We start from the raw sequence: 26,569 nt of genomic DNA, 5'->3' as shown, positions 1-26,569 counted from the left end.
TCTTTTGATTTACTTGAATATTTTTTAATTAAGGATTTTTGTGTTTTTTTCTGGTAAAGAGGGATTTTGTTTTAAAACAAATACAGTTACCATATACTACTATTGCGGAAAACTGCATTTTTGTGTCCTTTCAGCCACATTGTTTCAAGGCCACCCAGTTCCCGTAGGAGGCTATAAACAGGGGAAGGATTTAAATCCTATTTTCTTTGTCAAGGATTTGGCAAGAACCCATATAGTAGGAAGCTGAGCACAGACAAAACCGAGTGAAAGGTGTCCTTTAATTCCCCAGCCGCTGGAAGAACAAAACCTGCTCCCAGCAGGGTCCCGGCTGGCCGCACCCAGGCCGGTTTGGCGGCTTCATTTCAACTGCTGAATTCGGTGTATTTTTAGTTAACCATGTTGAGATTAATTAATTAGCCCCTAGGAGTTAGTGCCCGTAAACGTCACCCAAAGCAGAGAAGTGTGAATACGTTGAGGCTGTTAATTCACCCAAAAATGGCAGCTCGTAATCCAGGCAGAGGAAATTCAGTCTCTCCATCGGGATGACTGGCAGCTCCGGCGCCCTGTCGGGTTACTGCCTCTGTGACAACAAACTACATATCAATTTAACTTCTTAGCAATGCTTAAAAGAGCATCTTTTTATTTCAGTGAGGTAGCATTTAAAGTTGCCATTAGGAAAAAAGATTGCCGTGGGGAAGACAAACATTGGCATTTGGATAAAGAACAACGTAACTGGTCTGATACCTAGAAAACATAGCAAATGTAGAGAAAAATGCTACAGCTGTAACTTCATTAGAATGGCAGAATCTATTACAATTAACCACAACTATCTAAATAGGAGCTAATTTACTTATGTGAGCCAAAATTCTGTTAACTCGTAGCCTATTGTAAGATACAGAGTGAATTCTTGGGTTTGTGTTCTGGTTTTAAGTACAGAATAAATGCACTATAATGAGCAGTTGACAAGATGTTAATTCTAAAATCTTTTACCTAAATGCAATAATATAGTCCATAACTGATGCAAGTTGACAATGGGAGGTGAAGTGTACTATGTAGCCTGCAAAGAGAAAACTTAATGGCAATGGAGGGAAGAGGAGATATTTAGCTTTCATGCTTCATACTGTATATTTTTCTCTGTTGTATTTGTCAACTAAAATGTCTTATATCTCTCTAAATGGTGTCTTTCTCTATATGTATAAATGAACAGATGCAGATAGAGCTCAAAAGCATGGCATGGATGAATTTATCTCTTCCAATCCCTGTAACTTTGACCACGCTTCACTCTTTGAGATGGTTCAGCGCCTCACTTTGGACCACAGACTTAATGATTCCTATTCTTGTCTGGCAAGTATATTCTTTGGTCTCTAGTGATATAAACATCAAGCAGCAAAGTCAAAGCTAGTGTGAGTGGGGGCTAATCCCTCTGTTGCTGGAAGATTGACTTCTGTTTACACCAGGTTTGAATTTGGCCCAGAGGTATTTTCTTTTGAGAGGCTGCCTGCAGTGAATTGACTGCTGTTCTTCTCCAGTCGCACTGTCTTTATCGTTTCTGTTTGCAATGCTTAAAATGTTTCTTCCTGCAAAGACAAACTCCAGTGTGGGGATGTGAAGTAGAGAGCAGTGTTTTGCAGCCTCCTGCACTGCCTTCCAGAGTCTTCTGGATGAAAGAACAGGGGAGAGATGACAGTCTGATACCACCTCCCATGTCAGTGGAGTCCCACCGGGAATAACTGTGGCCCACCTTTATGTCTCTTTATGAGCAGGGATCCCAAGCAGGTAACAGATGGTACTATGTGGATAACTGCAGTGATGCTGCAGTCTGTCTGTGCTCACTTAGTCGCATGCCCATCCTGAGCACTCCCATGAGCAGCAGTTGCAGCTCTCAGCCCACTGTAGGACAGTGGCAGGAGATGCTCCAGGACAGCTTGTAACCTTTGGCTGGAGTGCAGTGCTTGGGGGCTCTTGGGTACTGTAAGAGTTTAAATTACAAATAACCTATAACAACACAACTTGAGCAATTAATTTTTAGGAGTTTCAGTGAGGAGGATGAAAAGGCTCTTAGTTTGGAGAAAACAATAGGGTGAATCCTTTCTAGGGGAGTCTGAAGTGGAGAACCTGTCCTGAACATGGCATGGGACAGATCCTGACCTGCTGCCCTCCTAGAGTTGCACAGAACCCTCCATACTGGGGTGTCATGGTGGGCTCCTTCACCAGAAGGACCACCCCGTGCCAAGAGCCTTCATCTTTGCCAGCTGTGCAGTCTTGGAGCTGGGACTCTCAAGTGTCTTAGGAGAAACCTGGGAGCACAGCTGAGCAGCTGGCAATGAGGCTGTTGGTCTCAAATCCTGTCCTCCACGTCCCCCCCACCATGATGCTTCTCTCACTACCCCACACCTTGCACCGCACGCGAGGACCAATCTCCTCTGAAGGGCTGAGAATCAGTAAATGCCATTAGTGGTAGTGAGTTGTCACCTCCCTGAGGAGAGGAAGGGCTGGGAGGAACTGTTGTGGACGTCCCCTGAGGTAAGGACGGGGTGGGAGAAGGCTGCACTTTACCCGCAGATACCCAAGTGGTACAAGTAGGCTTGGTGGGAGCATTGTCAGACCTGCAGCAGGTTCCTCACCGGTTCCATCGAGGTCTTTGCTCTGGCAGGCAGTGACATTGGCATGCAGCTTCTGCTCCCCACGCATGGCTGACCCTAGGAAGACCATTCCCATCCATGCATGTCTGAGAGGTTGGCTTGCTGCTGGTTTGTCTCTGTGCAATCTCGGGCCTGGTGAGAGAGCTGTGGCTGTTGAATTAAACCCGTGGAGAGGTGCGAGGCCATCACTGAAAACAATTAACACTGTTTTTCTTCAAGAAACCCACCAACCGCACTTCTGCTTGTTATGGAGATGTTTAGGCCTTTGATAGAAGCTGCTGGAGCAGTGGAGCTCCCCTCAGCACCAAGAGTCATGCCTCTTCGGAGCGGAGCATCACCAATTAACCAATTAACTTGATCTTCTTTCAAATCACCCATTGCAGTGTTGTAAGGAAGAGAATAATGGCCTGTGTTCACCTACGCTTGGATTTCACATGCTTCTTTACTTGCTTTACCATGGTTTTGTCCTGATTATGGTGTAAAAAAAACCAGACTGACCTCAAAATTTGAGTTTAACTGCAAAGAGCTCCCAGTGTTCTTACTGTGTCATTGGGATGTTGGTGATAGCACTGCGTTGACTTGGCTGGAGGAGCTGTGAGCCCGTGGTAAGCCTGCTCTGTCCACTCTGTGTGCTGCTGGGCAGTTCTTATTCTCCCTACAGGACATTCCATGCAAGGTCCCACGGAGTTTTGCCTCGTCACACCTCTTCTTGTTTTCAAATGTGGACCTGGAGGTGCCAGGGAAGACTTACCCAGACACAGAGGATAACTCAGCATCACTTCCTTTCTGTGGAACCAGGTTAAACAACGCAATTGTGAGCCCACTCATGGGCTGAGCCAGGCATCCCTAGGAAAACAAACAGCCTGGCTGACTCAGCCACAGCAGAAGTGATGTTTACTGGCAGAGAGCTCAGTGCTGGGAAAGGGGAAGAGCGCTTTCTGCAGAGCTTGCTGAGGGCTCCTGCCTGTCATCCACAAACTGGTAGCAGAGTCACATTCAGGGCTCTTCCTGGACTAATGGGATGAGCATTCAGCTGTTCCAGCATGGTATGGACCCCACACACGCGTGCGTCTTCACTCCTTTCACTTGGACATGTATGCTGTTTCTGAGACTGCCCTTCAGCTCTTCCCAAGACTTCCCAACCCACTGCCAGCATCCAGCTCATACAGCTGGGTCCGTGCTGGAGCTGTATTGACCATGATGTGTCAGCATTCATGGAATTCCCATTATAAGGCACAGCATGTACTGGTGGAAAATCTTCAGAGTGCCCAGCCTAGCCAAGATATGTGAAGGAATCAGATTAAGAGGACCATGAAGCAGGCCACCAAGATTAAATTCTCTTGGACTTCCTGTGGTAAAAGGCAAAATTTAGCTAATGAAAGATGTGAAAATTTTCCCTCAAAAATTCTGTTTTTCTCAAAATTTGCATTTGCCCTTAGAAAGCTGGTCCGTGTTTCACCAGCCCTGACCAATCCTTGCTTTTCCCAGCTCCAAAGCTCCTATGGCACTCCCTGCTGGTGCCTGAGACACATTTTCCTGTACTGGAGCAGTTCAGGTTGTTGAACAGTCAGTGGAGCTCCCTGTGCTCTGCACCCTTTCTGTATTGTCTCCTCCAGGTTTCCTAATTCCATTGGAGACATCTGTGAGGCCACGTTGTGCTACACCTCTCTGCACTGGGGACAGACACCCCATGTGTCATCACTGTCAGCTGTGTTTGCCAGGCTGGCTGGGTGTCAGCTGGTTGGGCCAGGCAAATCTTCATCAAGAGCCAGGATCTGCCTGAAGATTTGGGAGATCTGTCTGAACACCACCTTTCATCAAACCATAGGAGTTTTTCTGGGGCTGTGGTGAGCAGCATTTACTGCTCCCTTGGAGCCCCATTCAGCAGCAGGTGTTTTATTTCCTACCTCTTCCTGCAAATGAAGACTGCCTGGTTCTGTTGGGCTCTGGGTCTGTTTACCCACAGTCTGCTGCCTGTGGTCTAATGAGGTCTGAGGCTCACCACTGAACCTCTGAGCTTTTGCTCATGCTTCCCCTCTTTGCACCATGGCAGCAACCCTGAGTGTTTGCCCCCGTCCCTTCTGTCCTCCTGAGAACCAGCATCCAGTTCAGGGGAGCAGTGTGGGGTGCTCTGGATCACTGGGTCCAGCCTCTGCTTCCTTCACTTTAAACTCTGGGCTTAATACTTGACTCCAGTGAAATCAGTGCCAGCCTTCCCGTCAGTGTCAGTAGGGCCATGATTTCACCCTGTAGGGAGAAATGAGTCCTTTGTATGCATTAGGTGAATATAACAGTTTCAGCTGCACTTCTATCCCTGTAACCAAACACAGACGTCTTTCTACTGCAGAGCAATCACGACATTTCTATGTTTTTACCGTGCCTGATAGCCAAAGACTTTCGTGAAGAGAGACAAGGTGAAGAGATCATCCAAGGATGTAACAAACAGGCAACGTAAAGAACTCCAGAATCAAGCATAATGCCACCAACCAAAAAGCAGACAAAAATGCCATTAAAACTGGTGAAGGCAAATATACCCCTCCCAAAAAATAGCCTTCCAGAGGGCTGTCCCATCTGCATTGTTCTGTGTCTTCATTTTGAAATGTGCACTTCCAGTGATCCCAGCACTGTAGCTACTCCCTATATCTATCATTTTCCCCTCATTATTTTAATTCTTTTCTCAATCTGTTTTGGAGTTGGCCCAATAAGGATGAGCAAATCCTTCTCTATGTCTTTGAGCTCTTAATTGATATTTCTTCAACTCTTTTCAAAGCAGCTATTTTGGCATCTAGAAAAGATTTGGTGTCATCTGAGTGGTAGAAAATATATTTTAATCTTTCACAGCAGTGTTGTTTCTAAGATGTAGCATTTGGGGTAACAGATGGGGTGGCAAAGAAGTTGCCTATAGGGGCAGTGCTCTGCCTCAACTACTCTCCCGCCCGCTGCAGGAACTTTTCAATTAAACGATGAAAGATTTTGCAGCTTGATGCATTCCAGAGCTGCGTCTTAGCAATTGTTTAGCACCCAAATTTCCATGTAAATATTGACGGTTTTGCAGCATTTTGAAAAGCAATCTACGAGATTATTCTTGTTCTCATTAGCGCCGTTCCCAAAGGCAGAGGCACATTCCACTTCGGCTGTCCCAGGATGTTCACTGGAGCCATCCCCTCGCGGGGAAGGGTGTCCTCCTTGGGAGTCCGGACACTGCACTGCACTGCAAGCCGTGTGTCACCAGGCCCTCAGGACTGACAGACAGAAATAGTCTGAGGTTTCTGGATGTGTAAAGAAACCCTGCTCTTGAGCAGAGCTCCCCTTGCTTCGGTGCCGAGGAGGTGGGCAATGTCAGAGCATGTCGCCAGTGGCACAAAATAAGGATCATAGGAAACATCCCTTTCTGATACTGCAGAACTGCCTTTCTCTGTCTGCAGGACGTTGCTACCTGCCAGATGCAAGAGTCATTGTTCAGTGTAATCCTCCATACTCTTCCCCCACATCAGTCTTTTTGCTCCTGGCCCAATGTACAATCCCATCCCCAAAGTGAGATTACTGTTTCACGCTGTTTAAATAACCAAACCTTTGTCATCTCTTAAAGGTGTCTTTTTTTTTTTCCTCTTCTTTTTGCTAGGCACTGTCATGAACTGGCCTAACTTTTCAGCATTTAAGTGACATTTCCCTTTAATGGTAGCATAATATGTTTTTGTTAACAGTTGCACTGACTATATGCTGTGTTTGAGTGATGATGTTCAGACTGTATTGTTTGAGTGACCTCTCTCCTTTTTCCTTAACATAGCCTTAGGTTTGTATTCCTTTTATTAGAACAGTTGACCACTACACCTCCAAATCTGATAGCCTTTGTATTTAATAACTTATATTTAAAATCAAGTCTCTTTATTTCTAAACAGGGCTGGTTTAGTCCTGGCCAGGTCTTTGTGCTAGATGAGTATTGTGCACGTAATGGAGTGAGAGGCTGTCACAGACATCTCTGCTACCTCAGAGATTTGCTAGAGCGCGCAGAAAACGGAGCTATGATTGACCCCACCTTACTTCACTACAGCTTTGCCTTTTGTGCATCACATGTTCATGGCAACAGGTAAGGAATTCTTCTTAGCTAGCAGCACCCTGCCAGCAAGGGATGACTTTGTCAAATATAGGTTTCCTTGGATAATGCACAACAGTCCCCAATTTGTTTTCACAGTGGATGTTTGGCAGCAGCACTTCTAGTGGCATAGTCGGTTTGTTTGTTTGTTTTGTTGCTTGTTTAATGTAAGCAGTAAAAATGCACACAGAGGATCCAGAAATGAAGGGTTTTAACTTTCTTGCCCAGGCACCTGCTAGATGCAGTTCTGGACAAGATAAAGTTGAAGTACATGTGACTGTCGCAGGTTGAATAAATACAAGTAAATGATGCACTGTGCTGATTTAATTGTTGTGGGAGAGGATCTGACAAATTGCAGCAGTGAAATTTTCAGCACTATCAAACTTCAGTGTTCAAAAGGGCTTTAAGCCCTTGGGCACCCATGTCTCATTTAAAGTCCACGTGACATCAGTGCAGAAATTGCTTAGACATAACTGAAAATTTTGCACTGTTACAAAGCAATTTCAGTTTCAGAAGAAACCAGTTCCTTTCTCTCAAATGTGGAAAACCTTTGATGGGAGGAACTAGAGCTGTGCTTTTTCCCTCTCTGTTTATTTTGCTGACAGCTGTAGCATCTATTGCAACTTCTTTTTCTGCTTTTTTTTTCTGTTAAGTTGTATTATATACTTTGAGATATCACTCTGTATCCTGCATATGCTGCTGGTATAAAATAATTAGGTGTTTTCATAAATGCTCTGGTAAATACCACCCTGAATTACAACATGCACTGCCCAGGTTTCACATTGCAAGGCTGCCACTTGCTTTTGCAGTTACTTTCATACATCTTGTCATGGAAACCAAGTTTTTGATTCCTTAGTTTCTTTTTTAGTTCTGACTTTCCTTTGCTCATCCGTTCTTTCTTTGCCAATTGTGATATGATTTCAGTTGTTTCCTTTCAGCTTAATTTCCTTTTGTTTTATTTTGAGTTTTTTCATGCTTTGTTCTTGTTTCTTTCACTTTTGCTGCTGGTCTTGCCCCCCACATTTCAATCACTCCCCCAAGAGAACTCATGGCAGAATTACTTGGTGGGTCACAGCCAAGTGCAGACGGTGAGGGGGGCAAAGCATCTCAGGCCCCTGCTGCTGAGACGGAGACAAAAAAGGATTCCAAAAAGGAGTCCAAAAAAAAGAAAGAGCCCAAATCCCAGCCGAATCCAGAGCCAAAAAGGTAAGCAAAAGCATGTAGTGCACAGGAGTGTGTTGCAGAGGGCACTGGGGGCTCCTTGGTCACTGAGCACACTGGGCAGTTTGCATCCCCACAGCTCAGGGAGGCCCACTGTGGCTCTGGCATTTGGGTCATACACTCTCCTGGGAGCTGGATGGAATTGGGGCACCCAAGTCCCATAGGGGGTCAGGACCTTGAACTTTTTAGGCCTGTGTAAACACGTGAGATAGCTCACATGACACGTAGGGGATGGGATCAGGCAGCGAAACTGGCTGCCCCATTGCCCTTTGTCATCTCAGCTGGTGTGGGAACAGGATCTGGCTCAAAGCCCATTTGGCCCATAACAGAGAGAGGGTCAGATGCCAATCACAGGTCCCCCATGTATCTCTGCACAGGGTCCAGCACAGCCAGGGCTGAAGCCTCCTTTTCATCAGGGTTGGTGGCAGGAGGTATCTGACAGTACTGGCCAAGGTGACAACCTGCCATTCCCTCCCCATGGGGCTGGAGAGTTGTGGGCTCAGGAAATGTCATGCTTTAAAACTCATGTGGTATGTAGGCCCCAGTCTCATGCTGTAAAGCTGTCCAGGGCTGTGTGTGGCTGCTGCACTGTGCTGGGAGAAGCTCAGCCGTGGACAGGCTATTCCAGTCACTGAAATAGTCACATTCCATTTAAAATATTCCAAGAAAGAAATGAGGTGTCTTGCTATGACTTAGCTGTCTTTAGCTGATGGTTGACTTCACATCAGAAGGTTGAAGGTTCATATTCCTTCTTGGTCACTGCTGTCTCTCTGTTGCCTGGGGATTTCAGGAGGCTCTGTGTGGGAACTGCAAGGCTGAGGCATCGCGCGTTGCCACCAAGGGCAGACTCTGGGTAGCACCCGGCAGTTTGGTGCAGAGACTGCGGGGTGCAGTGTCTGGCTTTTGCTATCAGAAGGTCACAGAAAGGGACCACAGGGGGTCTGACAGAACACACGACTCCGTATCTTTTGTGTCTACTATAAGAAATGTGAATATCTGAGCGGAAGAGTCACGATTTCTTTTCAGAAAGCTGTTGAGGCCACATGCGTGGTGCGTTTGCGAGCTGGCTGGCAGAGAGCGATCGAAAGCCGGTATTTACCCGAGCAGTCCTTCCTGGCAGTTGCGACGTGTGTAAAGCCGCGTTCGCTTCAGCTACATCCCTTCCTCCCACCTGCTGTGTCCATACATTGCTTGTTACCTTATGGCTGGCCCTGCTCTCCCCAAGAAACCTATAGCTCATGGCAGAGCTGAAAACTTTCCATGTAAAATTTGTCAAGGTGGCAGACCTGCCCCAAGACCCAGCACGGCATTCAGCAGAACATCTTGGAGTGGCCATGCATTGCATTGTTGTTGGGATGCACAGTTGTCTGGGAAAGATTGAGTTACAAGACGTTCTTCTGTTTAACAGAGGCTTCTTTTTCTGTTGAAACTGAAAAAGTGTTGATTTTCTTTACAAAAAAAAAGTTCCTTCACTTTTAGACAGTAAAAACCCCGAACGGGTGGTTTAGCTTTCCCCAGGACGAGGTTGGCTGTCAGTCAGAATATGCCACCCAGTAATGAAGGTCGAGAAGGGAGATAATTTCATGTGGCTATCAATCTCCTGTATTAGCAGCAGACAGTGATGGAGCTGAGGTGGGCTGTCTGTTTGTATCGTGTTTGCATAAGGTCAGGCAGTGAGACAACAGTCGCTCGCAGTCAGCGGGGAAGTGCAGGCGGGCTGCGGTGCGGACGCCGAGGACAGCCTGGAGGTCAAGGCTGACAGGATGACAGGCGTCAGCGCAGGCACGATGCCTCCTCGCCCGTCCGGCCCCCGCCTCGGCAGCACGGCCACTGCACCGCAGCCGGGACAGGGGCAGGACGGATGCTGGTGGAAAAGCACCTCCAGCTTGGAGCTGACCCTGCGGCTGCAGCAGGTGAAATGGTCAAAACGAGATTTTGGGGACATTTTGTAACCCTGTTGCTTTATATGTCAGAGTTTGGTCTCCCCACTCCTTTGGGCTCATGTTGCTTATTCAGAGCCCTGACATGATCTCTCCGTACCAAGGCTGTAAATCACTGCTGTTTGTGTGACAGTCCCCTTAATTTTTTGTTTTAATTTCATCTTTTTTCCAAGTAAAAATAGGGTTAAATGTAAATTACTTGTCCTAAGTTTCACCTCTTGCAGGCACCTGACTATGTGAGGTCAGGTTGTCAGGAAGGCAGGGATCAACAAGAGAAATATCCACATGGTTTGCTGTTCCCCAGGTACTTGCTCTTCACTAAGACTGAGGAACTCGATGCTTTTTAACTGTTGTGGTCACTAGTGAGTTGGTAACGGAGTCTTGTCCACTGGGTATCGCTGGATGCCTTTTGTAAAGTCCTACCATTATGAAAGATGATGTGATTTCTGATATATTTACCTAGGTGACAGGTGAGAAAGGCACAGTGTTATCCAGTCACCCGACAACATACATTGTGTCTTTGTTGATGTCTCTGCATTTGCTATCACTGCTATAGTACTGAGGTCGTTGCTTTCCTTTATCAGTAGTTCTTAAAAACTAGCAAAGGCAAGAGCAGGAGTGGTTTTGAGAAGACACTGTGATTTGGGGTAAAATTGCGAAAGGTTTTACATGGCCACTGAGGTCTTTCCCTGCCTTCTCTTTCCGTGTTTTTGCTGTCCTCGTGTTGGAGAGCTATGACAGTACTGCCAGCATTGTTTGACACACAGAGAAGGGATGTGTCAGAGGAGCTTCGCTGCTTCCCTGTCTGTACATGGGAGAGCCATTGCGGAGCAGAAAGTTGAGCTGAGCTTTTCCAGGTCAAAAGCTAGTGCCTAAACCTTGAGCAGTGGTTCCTGCCCCTTGCAGTCGCTTTCAGGAGTGGCCTTGTTTCTCTTGTGCATTTTTTTTATTTAGGCATATAATAATATTGTTTTTCAGCTTTAAAATTGGCACCGTAAAAGACTCTTTTTGTGCTTGTTAATCCCCAACTTTTAAAAATAAGACTTAAATATTGATCGTGTGCATGCTTAGTATTAGCAGACATGGAGCTTATCAAAATCAGAGTGCTGGACTGAATCGTCTCCAGTCCAGTAGCAACTGAACACCATAATTTTCTGCAAGTTGCAAGTTCAGTGACAATTTACCCAAGGTCCAAGCAGTTACAAGTCTCTCTGTTAATTGATTTGGTATATTAGTGACTTCCCTTTCTTCTGTAAACTGTATTTTATGGTCTCAAGCTTGTTTTCAAGAAGTAGCTCTTTCATTAGCTAATGCTAACATTTCATTAGTGTTTTTACAGCAGAAATAATGCGATTGTCATAAACCTTGAGGAATTGAAAACTCTGCATGACATACCTCTAATTTTTTCCATTGTATTCTAATTGCATACCTGGCTGTTTCACATAAAGGCAAGGTTTCTACACAGCCAGTTGAAACAAAAGAAATCCAGGATTGTTTTGGTCCCTTCAGTAGTAAATATGTGAACATGATACCTTCGTATGCTTTCCTAGGACTTTGTGTTGAGTTTCCAGGTCTTGTTCAGATGCACTGCCCTGGCTGCAGGGAGGCAGGTTGGATCTGGCAGGGTGTGATGCTGTACCTACCCTTTCGTTGGGTGCCAGCTCCATGTCCCATCCAGCCCCGTGATGAGTCCGTGGTGACACAGCACACGCTACGACTGTCTGTCGGATGGGATCCGGCGCCTGTGCTGAAGGGCGGTGGGTTGCCAGCCACCAGCAGATCACCAGCTCCACGGCTGACGTGATTCATTACAATGGGTGTAGGATGGCAGGGCTCAGAAACCATCCGGTGCAGCCGCGGTGCGTCAGGGGTGCAGATCGCACATGAGAAGCGATGAGCCGTGACTTGGCTCAGTGCTGCGGTGGTGGAGGAGAGCCCGAGCGAAATGAAGGCAGGAGTTGGGAGATGAAATGGCTCCCATGCTCAGCAGCATCTCAATGGGGAAGCACCCAGGAGCTCTGGGATGAACAAAGGGCTCCCAAACAACATTTCCTGCGCCGTGTGAATCCCCAGAAGGAAAAGGGAGCCAGGGAAAATTGATGTTTGCCGAATACGCTTTTTTCCTCGGGGTCTAGACAGGTGGGCTCTTTCAGGTCCAATTTGCTGGGGGAGATGTGGGAGGCAGCAGGCAGGCAGCTGTGATCCTGCCCACATCCCCAGAGCTCTGCCCCGTGCAACCGGTGGGACTTTGCGCAGGCAAGGCTTCCTGCGAGGGATCCTGAGAAAGCCTATCCTGACACATGCCGTCCAAGGCACTAATCATTGATGTTTACTGTATAGCTCATATGTGCTGCACCTGGCAACCAGCAAGGGAGCTGAAGGCAGCACGTGTTTTATATTTGAGTTGTTACTTAAAAAATCAAATTATTTGCATCAGTTTTTGACATTGTTTTTTTTCCCTTGGCTCTGCATGCCAGGGCTCACAGTGCGTGCAAAGATCTGTTTGCTACGTGTAAGCAATATTTTCCCCAGTAAAAAAAAAAGTGTAGACAAGTTAAACATAAAAGGTGTAAAAGATGATATGTCTTTTCATTTAGAAGCCGCCATGGTATTTCATAGAGGCTTATGTCAAAGAGATGAACGTGCTGGAGCTATACTGTATATTTATAATTGCATACAAATGCATGCTATTGCTTCATATATTAGTCTTTGTTAAAAAATCATTTTGATATATTTGTTTTAGCAGCATAACTAGCCCTGGGGGCACTGGGTATAATTAGAAAAGGGCATGGGGGGAGGCGGGACTTGTAGAATAAAGCAGTGGCCTTAGGATCACAGGTCCTAATTATAATTTATAATTAACGCCGGAATTTGCACAAACCATCTAAGCTAAACAAGGACTATCATTTTTGCTGTTTAAATTGCAACCCTTTTTTTTTAATATCACCACCTGCTTTGTTGATGTTGTTGTTTTTGTGGCTTAAAACTTAAAAACATGGGGGGATTAGGAAAGTGGCATTTAAAACTTTTCATATGAAATATTTACAGTGGGAATTTACTAGTTTAGAGCCAACACAGTGAATCTGCAGCAGAAGGAGTGATCTGAAACTTGTTTACTTATAATTAAAAATCTCGTTAGTTATTTTTCTTGCCTTTTTTGCCCTTCTGCTTCCCTCTCTGCCCACAACTTCTGCCGTACACCTCAAGTATCCATGAGCAGGAGCTATAGAGAATTGGATGGAATTGTGTCTCCACACAGATGGAGACATTAATGTTGTTTGTCAACCTGAATTCATAGACCCAAACCCGTTTTGTCCCTCATGTGTTTGTATATAGCATGTACATCAAAAACTTTTTTTTCCACCCCTTTGTTCTCCTCTCACTTCTCATCACTGCTTCAGTGCAGTAGTGATGTGGTTGTGGACTGTGTGTGAGAACACGAGTTCCTGCAGCTGTGTTTTAGGTGTCCTTGCTGCAGAGATGCTGTTTGCTGGAGGAGTCAGTGCTTCTGTCCATGAGATCAAATAGCAAGTATCAAAGTTGAGCTGGAGACCTTTGCTGAAAACAAAATTGCCAATAAGCATCAGAACAAGCTGGTGCGACTTGAGCTTCTCTTGGGGATTTTTTTCAGCCCCATCAGCCATGTACTGGAATTGTCTCTAGCACAGAAGTGAATCTTAAATTATAGCAATGCTAAGCTATATTCCCTTTGTGTTCTTGCAAAAAGGAAAATAAATATGTTCCCTCAGAAAGATTACATTTTCAAAGTATATTTGACTTGAATATTTAATTAGGTTTCAAAATTATCGAGCTAATAAATTAAGTGCAAGGCTTTGGGTAGTGTTTTTCCAGTTCTATCTATATCCTGCATTTGTCACTAATTAGTGAGTTCCTAATGCTTCAGCTTCTGGGAAGATGAGCAACAAAGATTAACATAACTAGTAAATCTGAAGATGTGCAGCTGGGTTATAGTATTTGAAATTTGACAAAAACATCGGAAGTATTATTATTTGTGACATGGCTCAAGATGGGGGATTGTGAGGAAAGCAAAGATGACAGAACTGGTGCTAACCACTGTGACAACAACTTGAAAAGCAGCCGACATGACATCTTTCCTATCATGCTGCCGAAAATGTCAACTTTGTGAAGGACAGTGAGAAAATGGTTTGCCGAAAATTTGAAAGGTAGATTCAAGAGATGCTCATCATGTCAGATGCAATATAGTCCACAGCTGGGTGAGAAAGGGAGTCCTTGCCACGGTGATGGCTCTCACTTGGCAGGCCCTTCCAGACATCCACGCTGCTCCAAAAATGGCTACAGCTGACCTGTAGATTGTCTCAAGTTTGCGTGATACGCGAGAGCAGCGCGTGTTTACACTGCACAGCACACCCTGCATGGAGGGAGCAGTGGCTGGAGCCACTGGATTTGTGTCCTCCCGGCTCACACAGATCCCAAGGACAACAAAGACAAGGGGTTAAGCCTCCATGGTCTACACGCGTCTTGGTGGTTTGTTTGCCATCCCTTGGGGTGTTGTGACTTGAGCAAGAAACGCGTTGGCCAGGGGCTTTGTCACCAGAGCCCACCCCTCATCTTCGTGTGGGTCGGTGATGTTTCCAGAGCCACCACTGCCCAGCCGGGGCACGGCTGATGCTGCCACGTCAGCCCGTCCCAGGTGTCCACCACGAGTTGTTACAAGGCGAGCGCTTCGAATACAGTGAGAAGCTGAGACTCCTGTGAAAGGGCTGCGACCCAACCCGAGCTGTCAGATCCGGCCATTAAATCTCACCAGTTGAGGTTATTGACCCAGCAAAGGGTAACACAATTTTCCAGTCCCTCAACAAATCACTGCCAGGGCAGGCAGGTTTCCTTCCCTCGTTTGTCAGCGCTGAGACAATTAACCCAGTGACACTCTGAGCTGTTGTGGGTACAGGGGGAGGACCGAATGCCAAAAGTCAAACAACTCTGCCCCTTAATGTACGGCATTTATTGCAGGCGGCCTTGAATTATCTCTCTCTGCTTGGGAGCAAACCAGGCGCTGTGAGGTGCACAGCATCACAAAAGGCATGGACATCTCTGTCTGAATATTAAATATTTTATGGAACTTTGGAATAAATTATATTAAGCATGTTAAGACATTAATTTTTGCTCAATATCTAATTTGGTTTTTTTGTGGCTTGCTCATTTCTTCAAAATAACTAGTACTAATTAGGTACTAATGAGACCAGATCCATACTTCCAAAATTGTTTATGAAATGTGTTCCCCAGCTGAGACATTTTATCCAAGTTTCAGCCTAAATCTTTTCTCCTATTTTTTTCCTTAATACACAAATGAATTTGGCAAATAATCAAAGATTCTGATTAAATGCTGTTTAACTTTAAATACATGCCCTGGTATTCAAGTCTTTTTCTGTGTCCATGTTGCAAGTTTTATTTAATGTATATTTAGCTATAAAATTTTGCAGTAAATATCATGTACGGTTTGCAAGTTCCTCTTCCCAAATGTTTTAATGGTTTATTCACCTGTGTTGGAATATCAGAGTTCATATTTATGATACTAAGAGCTTACGAAACGCAGGGTCAGGGAGAAGTGATGGCACAGATTTTATAGCTTTTAAATTTTTATAGCTTTTTTTTTTTTTTTTTTTTTTAAGTTTAGGGCCTTTGATTCTTTAAGAGGAAAATAAAGCCAACCAATTAACCCCTGACAGGAGGTTCATTAGAAGCTTTGTAATCCCTTGCCAAGTCTTTTGTAAAGCCAAACCAGTCTAGTACTGCGGATTTATGCAGCTTAAGCTGAACACTGGAGGAGGCCTTTAAGTAAGAACATTGTTCAATTTTAAGACGTCTTACATTACCTAAAGAGCCTGTGCCAGCAGAGTTGCCCAGGAGTACACAAATCCATAGACTTTGCTCTCTGCAATGGGAAGCGGTGCCGATGATTGTCTGGCAATGGATGGATCACACTTGCTCTTGCCTGAGATGCTGCTGCGCCGCAGATTTTGCCGTGTGGGTGCGGGGGAGAAGGAGGGGATTGCTGCTTTCTGCTTCGGGTGGGTTGGCATCAGCAGAGGTACAGGGTGGAACAGCACAGGGACCACCACATCATCCAGCCCCAGGAGAGCCTCAGCAGGGACTGCCTGCACGCTGTGCTCTGTGAAACATGAGAAACACCCCAAGGCAGCAGGACCTGGGTGTCTCTCTACACACTCCTGTGCACTCCTCAAATACAGGAGCATCAAATAGTCTGAGAAAATCTGTGATAAATTGTATAATGTGCTTGTTTTTGTAAATTAAAATTAAATTACCAAAAAGGCACTGCATTTTCAATGCAAAATGCATGTCACTCTCTGGGCACATTTCGGCAGAATATATTGAAGGTGGTTCACTTCAAGAAATCACTATAATGGGGTGATTCAGAGGTTAAGAAGGAGTGCAGAATTTTCTGTTCTGTTTATATATGTGTCTTGTTGATATTCTTTTATACTGTGAATTGTGTTAAATTAGTCGCTGAATTTTTCTGCAGAAATTCAGTCTCTGTTTTGCCGGCAATGGGCCCAATCCTGCAGCGAGAGCTGGCATTGCACTCTGTACATATACCTGTATTTACGGGGAAATCTGCTTTTTCCAACTTCTTTAATAAGGAAAATAAGGGGGAAGGGGGGCTTCCACATCTAGATTATCGCTCTGAGAGAGAATATTTGTTTATTTTTGATACCTTGGCAGCAGTTCTGCTGCAACCACCCATGTCTCAGCATGACACATCCCCTGTCCCGGGTCTCAGAGTTGATGAAGTCCCTTTTGGAAAGGGCAGTGTGCTGTGGGGATGAGGTATCAGGGTGCTAAGGTGGAACCCAAATCACTGTGACATTTCTCCTCTAGGCCTGACGGGATAGGAACTGTGACCGTGGACGAGAAAGAGCGCTTTGAGGAGATCAAGGAGCGGCTTCGTGTGCTTCTGGAGAACCAGATCACGCATTTTAGGTAAAGGCAGAGAGCCCAGGCTGGATGTGAGAGGACTGATTTCCTCCCAGCTCCCTCCCATAAGCAGCAAAGCCAAAAGGCAGGTTTTGAATGCATACGGGAATTTTGCATAAGTGACACAGACCTACACAGGGCAGTGCAGCATGTTTATAGCTGGAGTGTGATTTTAAATATATATCCTTTAAAGGATATCTCAAACCATCTTGCTCTCATAGGCATGGTAAAGCTGTGGATTTTTTCTAAAATATAACAACAAAAAAATCCCTTATCCTCTTATATCTCTGTTCCTCTCAGTTATTACCCACTTACTTTCCCTTCTCCCTGGTATTGACAGGCAGGGCTTTCTGCAAGGATGCCACAGTATGGGAAGGATGGATGCTCCCCCACAAAAAGGGATGAATGGCTCCCACTACACCAGTCAGGTCAAGCAGGTTGTGCACATTCACACACAGATCAGTCAGATCAGCAATGTGAGTTACCTGCAACCTGGTGTATCTCCAGGTCTCCAGGTGGAAGTTAATGTCCTTTCCAGAGAAGCTTTTTCCCCCTATTTTTGCAAGAAGATGCTATTTATCTCTTTCCTAGGAGATATAAAAACTCTCCAGGTGACACCCAGATTTAAGAAACTGCTGAAACTATCAGCTTACAACTAAGCTATATTCTGTTTTGCTGCCTTAGTGTCCCCAACAAACCCTTCCAGAAAGTTACTCTGTAGAAAGACTGCTCATTCCAGGCAGACGGACTAGGGAATTTCTTGGGCATATTTTTAGGAAAGCATCTTTATAGCTCAGGAAAGGCTTGTTCACATGCACCTGGTCTGGTGTTGACATGATATGTTTTTTCTAGGTACTGCTTTCCATTTGGCCGTCCCGAGGGTGCACTGAAAGCCACTCTGTCACTGCTGGAAAGGGTAAGCATAAAACCAGCAGAGTCATTCAAATTACCTTTATTCATGTACCTTTCCATCTAGAAGAGCTTGAGGAGCTGTTGGCTTTGCATAGGACATACAATTAATAATAGTTAACATTGAAGTGTGGGTGTTTAGGTGTCTCTTCTGCTTCTGCTTGAAGGCAGGTGTGTAGCCTGGCCACTAAGGGCAGCACAGCCTGTGTCTGTGTTGATATGTGAGGTTCTCCCTGGAAAGGATCCACACCACAGATCCTTGTCAGCGATGCCTGGCTGCTGCCCAGTGAAATTCCCATCTTCAGGCAGACTTGTTCCCCCTGGATCTATGAAACCTGCTCACCATCATGCTCCCCATCCCTATTCCAGCCTTCCTGCTACTCTGACATCCTTCTCACCTCTGCTAACCTGCAGTATGGCCAAGCTCAGACCCAAACCCAAGTCAGTGAGCAGAGTCTGGGAAGAGTAAAACACTGCCTGGCACTGGGCAAGCTGTTATGGATCTTAATGTCATGCCCTAAAAAATCATCAGCACAGATGTCAGGGCATGCCACAGGGTGTAGATACAGAAGGGGAATAATACAGGAGGGGTAGGTCCCACGTCTGAGGCTGGCAAAGGTGACCTTGTAGCAGGTCCTGCCTATTGTACACATGCCCTGAGAGCCACACAGCACTAGCATAGGGATGGATGGATGTGCTGGGCTTGGAGAAAAGCAGTTCCGTGTGCCCGATGCCACAACAAATCAGATTTTCTTGTGTCAAGGTTCTGATGAAAGACATAGTTACTCCGGTCCCTCAAGAGGAGGTAAAAACAGTCATCCGTAAATGCTTGGAGCAAGCAGCTCTAGTCAATTATACTCGACTATCAGAGTATGCCAAAATTGAAGGTAAGGCTCTTTCTTTGCGAAATTACAATTTTTCTTATGTTTCTAGGCGGCAACTGTGGCTGGGAGCTATTTAAAAGAAGCTCATTTGCTATTTATTCTCTTGTCAATAAAACTGTTGTGATTCAGAATAATTTTTGTGGTGTTGGCTTCAGAAGCAGTTAAGAATGGAAGCTATGCAAAACGTTTCTTTTTCTGGAAAAGAGAGAGGAAACAGTTAACAAGAACTGTAGCTGTTTTTCTGTGATCGTTAGTGCATTTGGCCAGTGGTGTAGTATTCAGACTCACAGTCGTGGTTTTAAAAAACAAATTGAGAAATACTTGAGATGTCATCTTTGCAGCTGAAGGTATAGTGCAGCTAATTGCTTGTGACAGTTCAGGAAACAAATGAAAAATAAAAAGCTGAAAAACTGTTTAAATGTATGTTTAATCGTTTGTAGCCAATTTAAAATGTCTTTTTTTCTGGGAGTGTTTCATTGTCTTTGCAGTTTGCTTAACAGTCATTGATCAGTGATCCTGTACTTGCATCAGATTTCTTTCTTGTCACTCTAAATCTGGCATAGCTGATATTATTGACCTTTTAAGTTATGGGAGAATAATAACCAGTGACCAGAGACACATGTAGCCATCAAAAAGACATTTTAAAGTTTGCTGGAGGATATGTGTTACTGAAGCTCTGCGATACAGTCGTTCTTTACATGTTTTCAGTTTATGTTGGTACCCTGTTGGCTGCTGTTCCCAAGTTGAAACTCCCACCCAACTTTTTCCAAGTTCCCAATTGCTTAAACCTGTGTGTTCCAGATGAATGGTATGTTCTGCTCTACACTCTGGGTTTCTGTCATGTGTGATGTGAAGCTTTCCCACAGCCAAGATTATTGTTGTACGCCTATAGGACAATATTGAGAGGAGGAAAAAAAACCCCTAAAACTCCCTCTGATTTGTTCTTAGCTCTTGTTTACATGAAAAATTGGGTTGTTATTATATGGCAAATTGTCCAGGTTCTGTACATGACATGTCCTCTCTTTTTCCATTTTTTTTTCTGTCTAATGATGCAAATTGTGTACCAGTGGTAATGAATTCATTGTTATGCATCCAGTGAGAAACACTTAAGAATTGGGCACTAAAAGGATGTTTATCAACTCTTGACTTGGTAATGAGTGACAAAAATAGAGAAGGAACGAAGGTTTCATAAGCACTGTATTATCAGGCAATTTATCAAAGTACTCAACTTCACAGGATATTTTAATTGGTGTATTCTGTAAAATGCAATGTTTAAATATACTTGACAAGGATGGAGGACTGAGAATCAAAAGCAGCTTTTCTGTTGATGGATGCTTTCTACCCAGGGCTGGCTCCCTTAGGTTCTCTGTGTAAATATCACTAACTCGTTGGTAAGATTTGCTCTCTTCTTTCAGATAAATCTATGCAAAAACAAACTTTATGATCTGTAAGTAAAAATGCATTCATTTCCAAAGTAGAACAGTTAGTGTGTACTTTTCCTTTTGTGCCTCAATTCTTCTTGGTTGTGTTAATTATCTACCCTCTTTTTTGCACTGTGACTTTTAGGTCTGGGAATACTTTGAAGCAACAAACCTATTTTTTTTCCAGCTGCCTTTTCAGGGAAATAGTTCATTCCACACTATCTGCTCTCTTCTGCTTTTCTCCTCCTTTATCTGTGATTGGCCACAGCCACTTTTTGATGCTATTTCTACAAAAGTGGTTGTAACACCAATTTCCAAGCATGCTGGGATTGTTAATTCGAACAACCCAACATCCGCCAGCTGCATGCATCAGGTTTTCTCTCATGAGCATAGTCCACTAGATGTTCAAATGCTTCCTTAGAAGAGCAAATGCCACGTTTCTCTTGGTGAGACACATTCCTGCACGCCGTGCATGGCTTTGAAATCTTGCTTTTGAAAGCTGACATTTGAATAGCCACATGTTGAAGGGACTTTTGTCAGAGATGAAGAACCAAATCAGTGGCAGCAATGCTTGAGGCTATGCTTATGAAGAAATACCTGTGAAAGCCTTAGATACTGAAGGCTGAAATCCTTAGTATCTTGGAGCCTTAAACCAATAAAATTCTATTTCCCTCTATTCATGATGTTTTGATCATTATATTCTGCAAACAGTTCAGAGCAAACCTTTATAGAGTCATGGTCACAGCCGCTCTTGTGACTCATGGGCATGCTGAATGGTTAATCCAGTAGATCTCAAATTTTAACCCTCCTTTTTTTTCTTTTTTTTATTTCCTTCTTTTTATCCTGTATGTTTCCCAAAATACTCTATGGCTACTTTCCTTTTAACCTGATATGAAGTTTTCCTCTGACCTATAGCCTATAACCTCTTTACTTCTGACCTAAGCCTCTTGCATGCCCAAATCCTCTTTTATAGGGAAAAAGAGAGAAATGTATGAGCATCCTGTCTTCTGCTTGGCCTCTCAAGTGATGGATTTAACCATTCGTGAGTACCTACCACCCTCCTCTCCATGCTGTCCTTGCTCTCTCTGTTCTCATTACCTCAAGAAAGTCCAGATCCAAACCAACTCACTCTCCTTGCTTCAAGTCTTTTAGCATTGGCTTGTCTGTTGCTTCTGTCTGTGAAACCCAGTGTGAGAAGTCCAGTCACTTTTTATCAGCCTAAACCAGGTTAGACAATTAACCCATCTGTTTGTGACAAACTCAGACCGTCTGTAAGTTTTTTCAGTTCTTCTTTATGTCCGTGACCTGAATGCATTTTTACTTTGCTTCTGTGTAACCCCAATTTGTAAAGTGCTTGTCACTGGTACACAATCAAAAGGTAGCAGCTACATCGGGGAGAAGTGAGCTAGAGGTCAGATAAAGGACACTTGGAAAAAGCCATCCCTTTGCCTGCGTATAAGATCTTCACCCAATCCTGTGTTTAAGATCGTTTAAGGCTGTCCTTTCTCTGTACATCAGATCTTTAATGTCTCCTGTCTGTTAGCTCTCGAGCGGAAGGATGCACTTTACTTGCTCTCCTCCTCGATTTTTTTACTTACTCCTTTGCACCGAGCTCTGGAGGGGACATCCCGACCCCGCTGTCACTCGGAGACCCCCTCTGTGTCCTCAGAGCTCGCCCTCTCTGGTTTTCTATTTGTGCAGCGTTTTCTCTCACCTCCGTGAAAGGAGCTTCCTTTGGTAACCCCACGCTTGGGGGGTGGGGGGCGAGACGGGGAGACTTTTCTTCTTTTCAAATGTCATATATCACGCATAACTGGGGGGCTGTGCGGTCCACTTGCTCATTAATCCTGCATATCTGTTCTTGTTTCTCTCTTTTCTCTCCTTGTTGCTTTCTCTCTTTCATATAGAGAATCAAAAGGATGCAGGTGAACAATTGTATATGCATTATAAATTGTTAGGACTGTTGAGTTATATTTATTTTGTTTTCTATTTTCATAGCTCCTTAAGATATGTACTCCTTCAGGCTGAAAATGGAGATGCATTGATACTTAAGGAGTTAATTTGTGCTGTCTACATAATCTCCTTTTCCTCCTTCCATAGACTAGAGCGTAGATTAGAAGTACCCTATAGAGATGTAGTATCTTCTTAGGAGACAGTTGTAGAGGAGAATCTAGTCTTTGTAATGAGAAAGTTTCTTGTCTGCCAAAAGAAGTGCAGCTCATTTTGGGTGAAAAAATGTTGGTGATTTGGCCATTAATTTTCCACACCTAACAAACACATTTATAACTAAACTAACGTTCATTTTTGGTTTCCATACCTTCTGTTTTATGCCCTTATGAGAGGACTGGGTTTTTCTTTATTTCTATATTTTTGTTAGTGTGTAACAAACAATCCAGTGGGACAGAAGTTGTGTTTGTCTCTTGTTTATAACCTGTGGTGACATGTAACAAGGCAAAGGCTCAGCTCAAGTGCCCGTCTCTGCAGAAGGGATGGTGGAGCTCTGCAGCCCCTGGTCTCGTTTCTGTTGTATCCCAGAGTCCTAGTTCCAAAGTCCTTGAAACCTGAACTGTTCATTATTTTTGTGAGTAGATTGTTTTGTTTTGTGGAAAAAAAAAAGGATCAGGTTGATTTCAGCTCTGTTTGCAAAGGGAAATTGCTTCAGAAAAGCAGTACAAGAAGCTGGGCCAGGTTCTGGCTTCCCCAGACCTCCTCATCTCAAATTTGGCCCATAATCTATTGCATGACATTAAATTAATTGTGAATAAAAATCAATATTTAGAAAATGGAAAATAATTTTTCCTTGCAGCTATGAAAGGTGCAAATAAGCTAAGAGCAGATAGAACAATCCCAATTATTACCATTAACTGCAGCAGTTAAAGTGAGCGCAGGCTGTTGTGCATTAAGCACAATAAATGCACTAAGCATCATTCTTGCTGCAATGGCCCACTGCATGCCTACAGTTTAGAAATTCAGAAGGACATTTCTACAGCCCACTTCATTTAAAAATAAACCTGCTTCTTCTCTATGCTTGGAGCGAGTGACAGGGCACAGGGAGTTATGACTCTGCTGCTTTGTGCCCACAAATCTCCCTTTGTCTTACATGAAAAATTTTCAGGCAAGGTCAGCAGGACTCAACTTGAAACCAGTTCCTCAGCTTAAGTGGAGTCAAAAGTGACTGGGGTTTGGCCTGACTTTTTATTTATTTTGCCAGAAGCAAGAATAAAAATAAGATACTGAAAACAACTTCTTCTTAAACACACAAATGTCACCCTTTGATGTCCTTTCTCCTGAGAAGTGTGTAGTCTCTTACCATGCTTTAAAATATTGAAATAGAACATTAAACAGGAAACTATGCTAAAAGAATTAAAAATTAATTGCTTGCTTTAATTATTGATCAGACAAAACTACTAATACTCAGATTAATAAGTGTGACCTTTTAATAAGTGTTTGTCTATTTATATAAGTCGGGAATCCACAATTCCTTTGGAAGAGAATAACTTCTCCATCCCTTGTGCACAGCGTTTGTGAAATGTGCTGCACTGTGTTGGAGTGATCCCATGAGCACGAGTGCAACCTTGCACTGGTGGAGTTGGGTACAGGCAGCTCTAGAGATGGTGCCAGCCAAGACAATAGTTGTAAATTTGACAGTTGATTGGTTTGATGTAAGACTGGGTTTTTTCCTTTTAGTTTTCAGACCAAATATTTCTCATATTGCAATTTGGGTTCGGTCTCTGTAAAGAGAGGCTTCTCGTGGTAGTGCTGAGTTGGTGCACACAGATGAGAAACAAAGATAGGTCTTGCCTCGGTGCTTAGTGCCAGGGTGGCAGAGCAGTGGGATGTCTCCTGGGAAGCAGAGGGACCCACTGAACTCTTATTGCACTGTCACCAAGGGAAATCATCTACTCTATCCAAACATGTCAGGTTTTTGCTTCTCTGGCAGCCACTCCATCCCCTTGCAAGGAAGCAGGACTCCCGAGGCACCACATCTCACCACGCTGGTGAGCACTGTCCTCCCAGGACAGACTGACAGGGAAGCCAGACTTCCCCTGAAAACACACCCGGTGGTGATGCCGGGGTGGGTGTGAGGTTGAAACCCAGTCAGGGTGGGGGTGAGTGCTGCCCACAGAGCAGTGAGGGGCAGCTGCAGTGGCCGAGCAGAGGCAGACATCTCCCAGGTGCCTGCGCCAGGCTGGGGACCCGGGTACACCCCCAGGAGAGGGACTGAGCACAGTCTTGGGCTGCATCAACCCCAGCTGGCACCAGCCATGGAGCATCTTGCACGTACAGTCGCTCCAGCAGGCGTGGAAGGCGTCCTCCGCCGAGGAAGCAGGAGCAGGAGAGGTTGGTTTTAGACTAGAGCGATACAGCAGGTTGTTAAGAAGCCGTGGTATTTTTCAAGGCGCTCGTACTGGCCCTTGTCACAGTCCCATGCTCACTTTACGTCACTCGCCTTCCCTATTTCTGGATCCCAGCCTGGGAAGCTCTGTGCACATATTCGTAACTCTCAGCTGAGGAGCTGAGCTGCCTGACGATTAATCAGGTCCGAGACAAGGAGAGGTCCTGTATGATTTGTCAGCCCAGCCCCTGCTGGGCAATCCCTCCAGCATTTGTGGTAAACCCCAAAGCTTAAAAAGAACATAAAATTATATCCCTCACGTAAATACGGATGCAAAATGTATGAAAACATCCATCTTTTTATGTGAGGGTATAGGCTGAAGTCATTAATAAATCCTACACTTTCACTCAGACATGACAACCTGTATCCATGTGCTGCTGAAATGCTGCTTTATTTGTTTCATTCCTTGAAATGGCATTCAGTTGTGTTTAATGAAGAATCATTATGCAGCTTCTGAGATTACCTCTTACCCTTTCAAAGGCAGTGTTTAAAGCAGTACAAAGTTATACAGAAATCGGAACATCTACATTCTGACATCATGTTTCTACAAGTCTCTCATCAGCTGTGGAGCAACTTGCTGCTTGGGGCATGACACACAATTCAGATAGGCACAAATTCTTCACTAGACTCAGTAATGATCAGAAAATCAGGAGATCAGTTCACTTTTCTGTATGTTGAGTTTTTGAGGTGAACTGGAGTCTCTTACTGAGTTGAAAAAAAAAACATTTCTATGATTTTATTTTCTTGCTTTTAAGATAACACATCTAATTTTGAAAGAAAGAATATTGTTACTGAAATCCCTTTCAGATATACGCAAATTCATTTTATGAATGTAATAAAAGGCTGTTTTGCCTTGTCCATTATGGCTAAGTCCATTATTCTTTACAATTGTCTTGATAACAGCAGCTTTTTATATCATTTTGATGATTGGCTTGCAGATGAATGCACACATAACACTTAGATACTAAGGCCTTTGGCAAGGGTCATATAGTTTTAATTATTCCAAGGAAATCCTTGAATCAGTGGCTACAAAAATACAAATTATAAAAAATACAAAAAATCAATAATACTCTTGTATTGCAAGAGTAATTCTTACTGTTGTTGATGTAACCCATGTAGCAGAAGTCATGGCGCTGAGTGAGAAACATGTAGTTTGAAAATCTTTCAGTCTGTAAAGTCACACACAATGAATTGTGTGCAATAACACACCCAAAGTAGCACAGATTTAACAATGTACCTGTTATACTCATTGCAGGCTGAAGCTTTATTGCAAGCACGATAGAGAATTTGCCAAGTAATTTGAGCTTCTGCAAGTATTTTATTTGCCAGTATCACATAGGAGCGTAAAAACCTTTGGCAGACATTTGTCCAGGAAAGCACATTGTCAGGTTGTTGGTAAGGAAGAAGCTGCTCCTGCCTCTGATTTCAGTGATGAAGGTGTGTAAATCCTACCCATCTGACACACATGAGGAGCAAATACAAGAGCATTTCTGATACTAAACTGGCTGTGGTGAGGGCTTAGAGAGGAAAAGGACAGGGAAAAAAGAAAAGCCAAAGTGAAACAAAACCTACCACACACGCTGCAGCTCTTCACTAGCAAGTGCCATAAAACCCATCCAGACTTACGCATCTCCCTCTCTCCGAGCGGGAGCTGAGCCACCCCTGAAAGGTGGAGTCCCTCCAAGAGGCCTCACTTACCATCTTGGGGACCTGGACCCAGAGAAGCACATAAACTCCAGTGCCTCATAGGGCCTGGCAGTCACAGCCCCATTTCTGTCTAAATTTACAGAGGAAATTAATCTCTTTCCTTAGCCAGACCTTAATCTTTTAAATTTTCTTGCAATTAAGAGACAACAAAGAAAAGCATGGGTTGGGACTCACAGAGTGTTCAGTGCCCCCAGGAACAGAGAGAACTTTTCTCCTTTCGCTCCAGGTGGTTTTGCAGCTGTAGTGCAAGAGCCTTGAATTTGGGTCTGAAAAATTGGAATTAAACAAAAGAGCTGAATATTTGTGCAGATTGGGCCAGATCAGAATTATATCAAAAGTTTGTTGCTTATCCTGCTGCAATGCCTTGTGGAAGCTTGTTTC

The 26,569-nt window shown here is 44.2% G+C and overlaps 1 protein-coding gene across 25 annotated transcripts in view; it reads left to right on the top strand.

The window, feature by feature from the left end:
• CADPS (calcium dependent secretion activator) overlaps positions 1 to 26,569 on the top strand; it is a 211,861-nt gene that overhangs the window by 124,001 nt on the left and 61,291 nt on the right. For 10 of the 25 annotated variants that reach the window (XM_027700569.1, XM_027700549.1, XM_027700572.1 and 7 more), the window contains 7 exons: positions 1,208 to 1,344; positions 6,542 to 6,729; positions 16,776 to 16,877; positions 17,724 to 17,787; positions 18,544 to 18,667; positions 21,059 to 21,127; positions 21,993 to 22,010. In XM_027700569.1, coding sequence (XP_027556370.1) covers positions 1,208 to 1,344; positions 6,542 to 6,729; positions 16,776 to 16,877; positions 17,724 to 17,787; positions 18,544 to 18,667; positions 21,059 to 21,127; positions 21,993 to 22,010 — 702 coding nt within the window. The remainder of the gene's footprint in view (positions 1 to 1,207; positions 1,345 to 6,541; positions 6,730 to 16,775; positions 16,878 to 17,723; positions 17,788 to 18,543; positions 18,668 to 21,058; positions 21,128 to 21,992; positions 22,011 to 26,569) is intronic. The other 15 variants (XM_027700560.1, XM_027700558.1, XM_027700561.1 and 12 more) reach the window with 3 other exon arrangements.

The sequence above is a fragment of the Neopelma chrysocephalum genome, unplaced genomic scaffold (assembly GCF_003984885.1).
Source record: "Neopelma chrysocephalum unplaced genomic scaffold, ASM398488v2 Primary Assembly neopelma1_147, whole genome shotgun sequence".
Lineage (NCBI taxonomy): Eukaryota > Metazoa > Chordata > Aves > Passeriformes > Pipridae > Neopelma > Neopelma chrysocephalum.
Note: the sequence above shows the minus strand (reverse complement) of the source record. Positions and strands in the feature narration are given on the sequence as shown.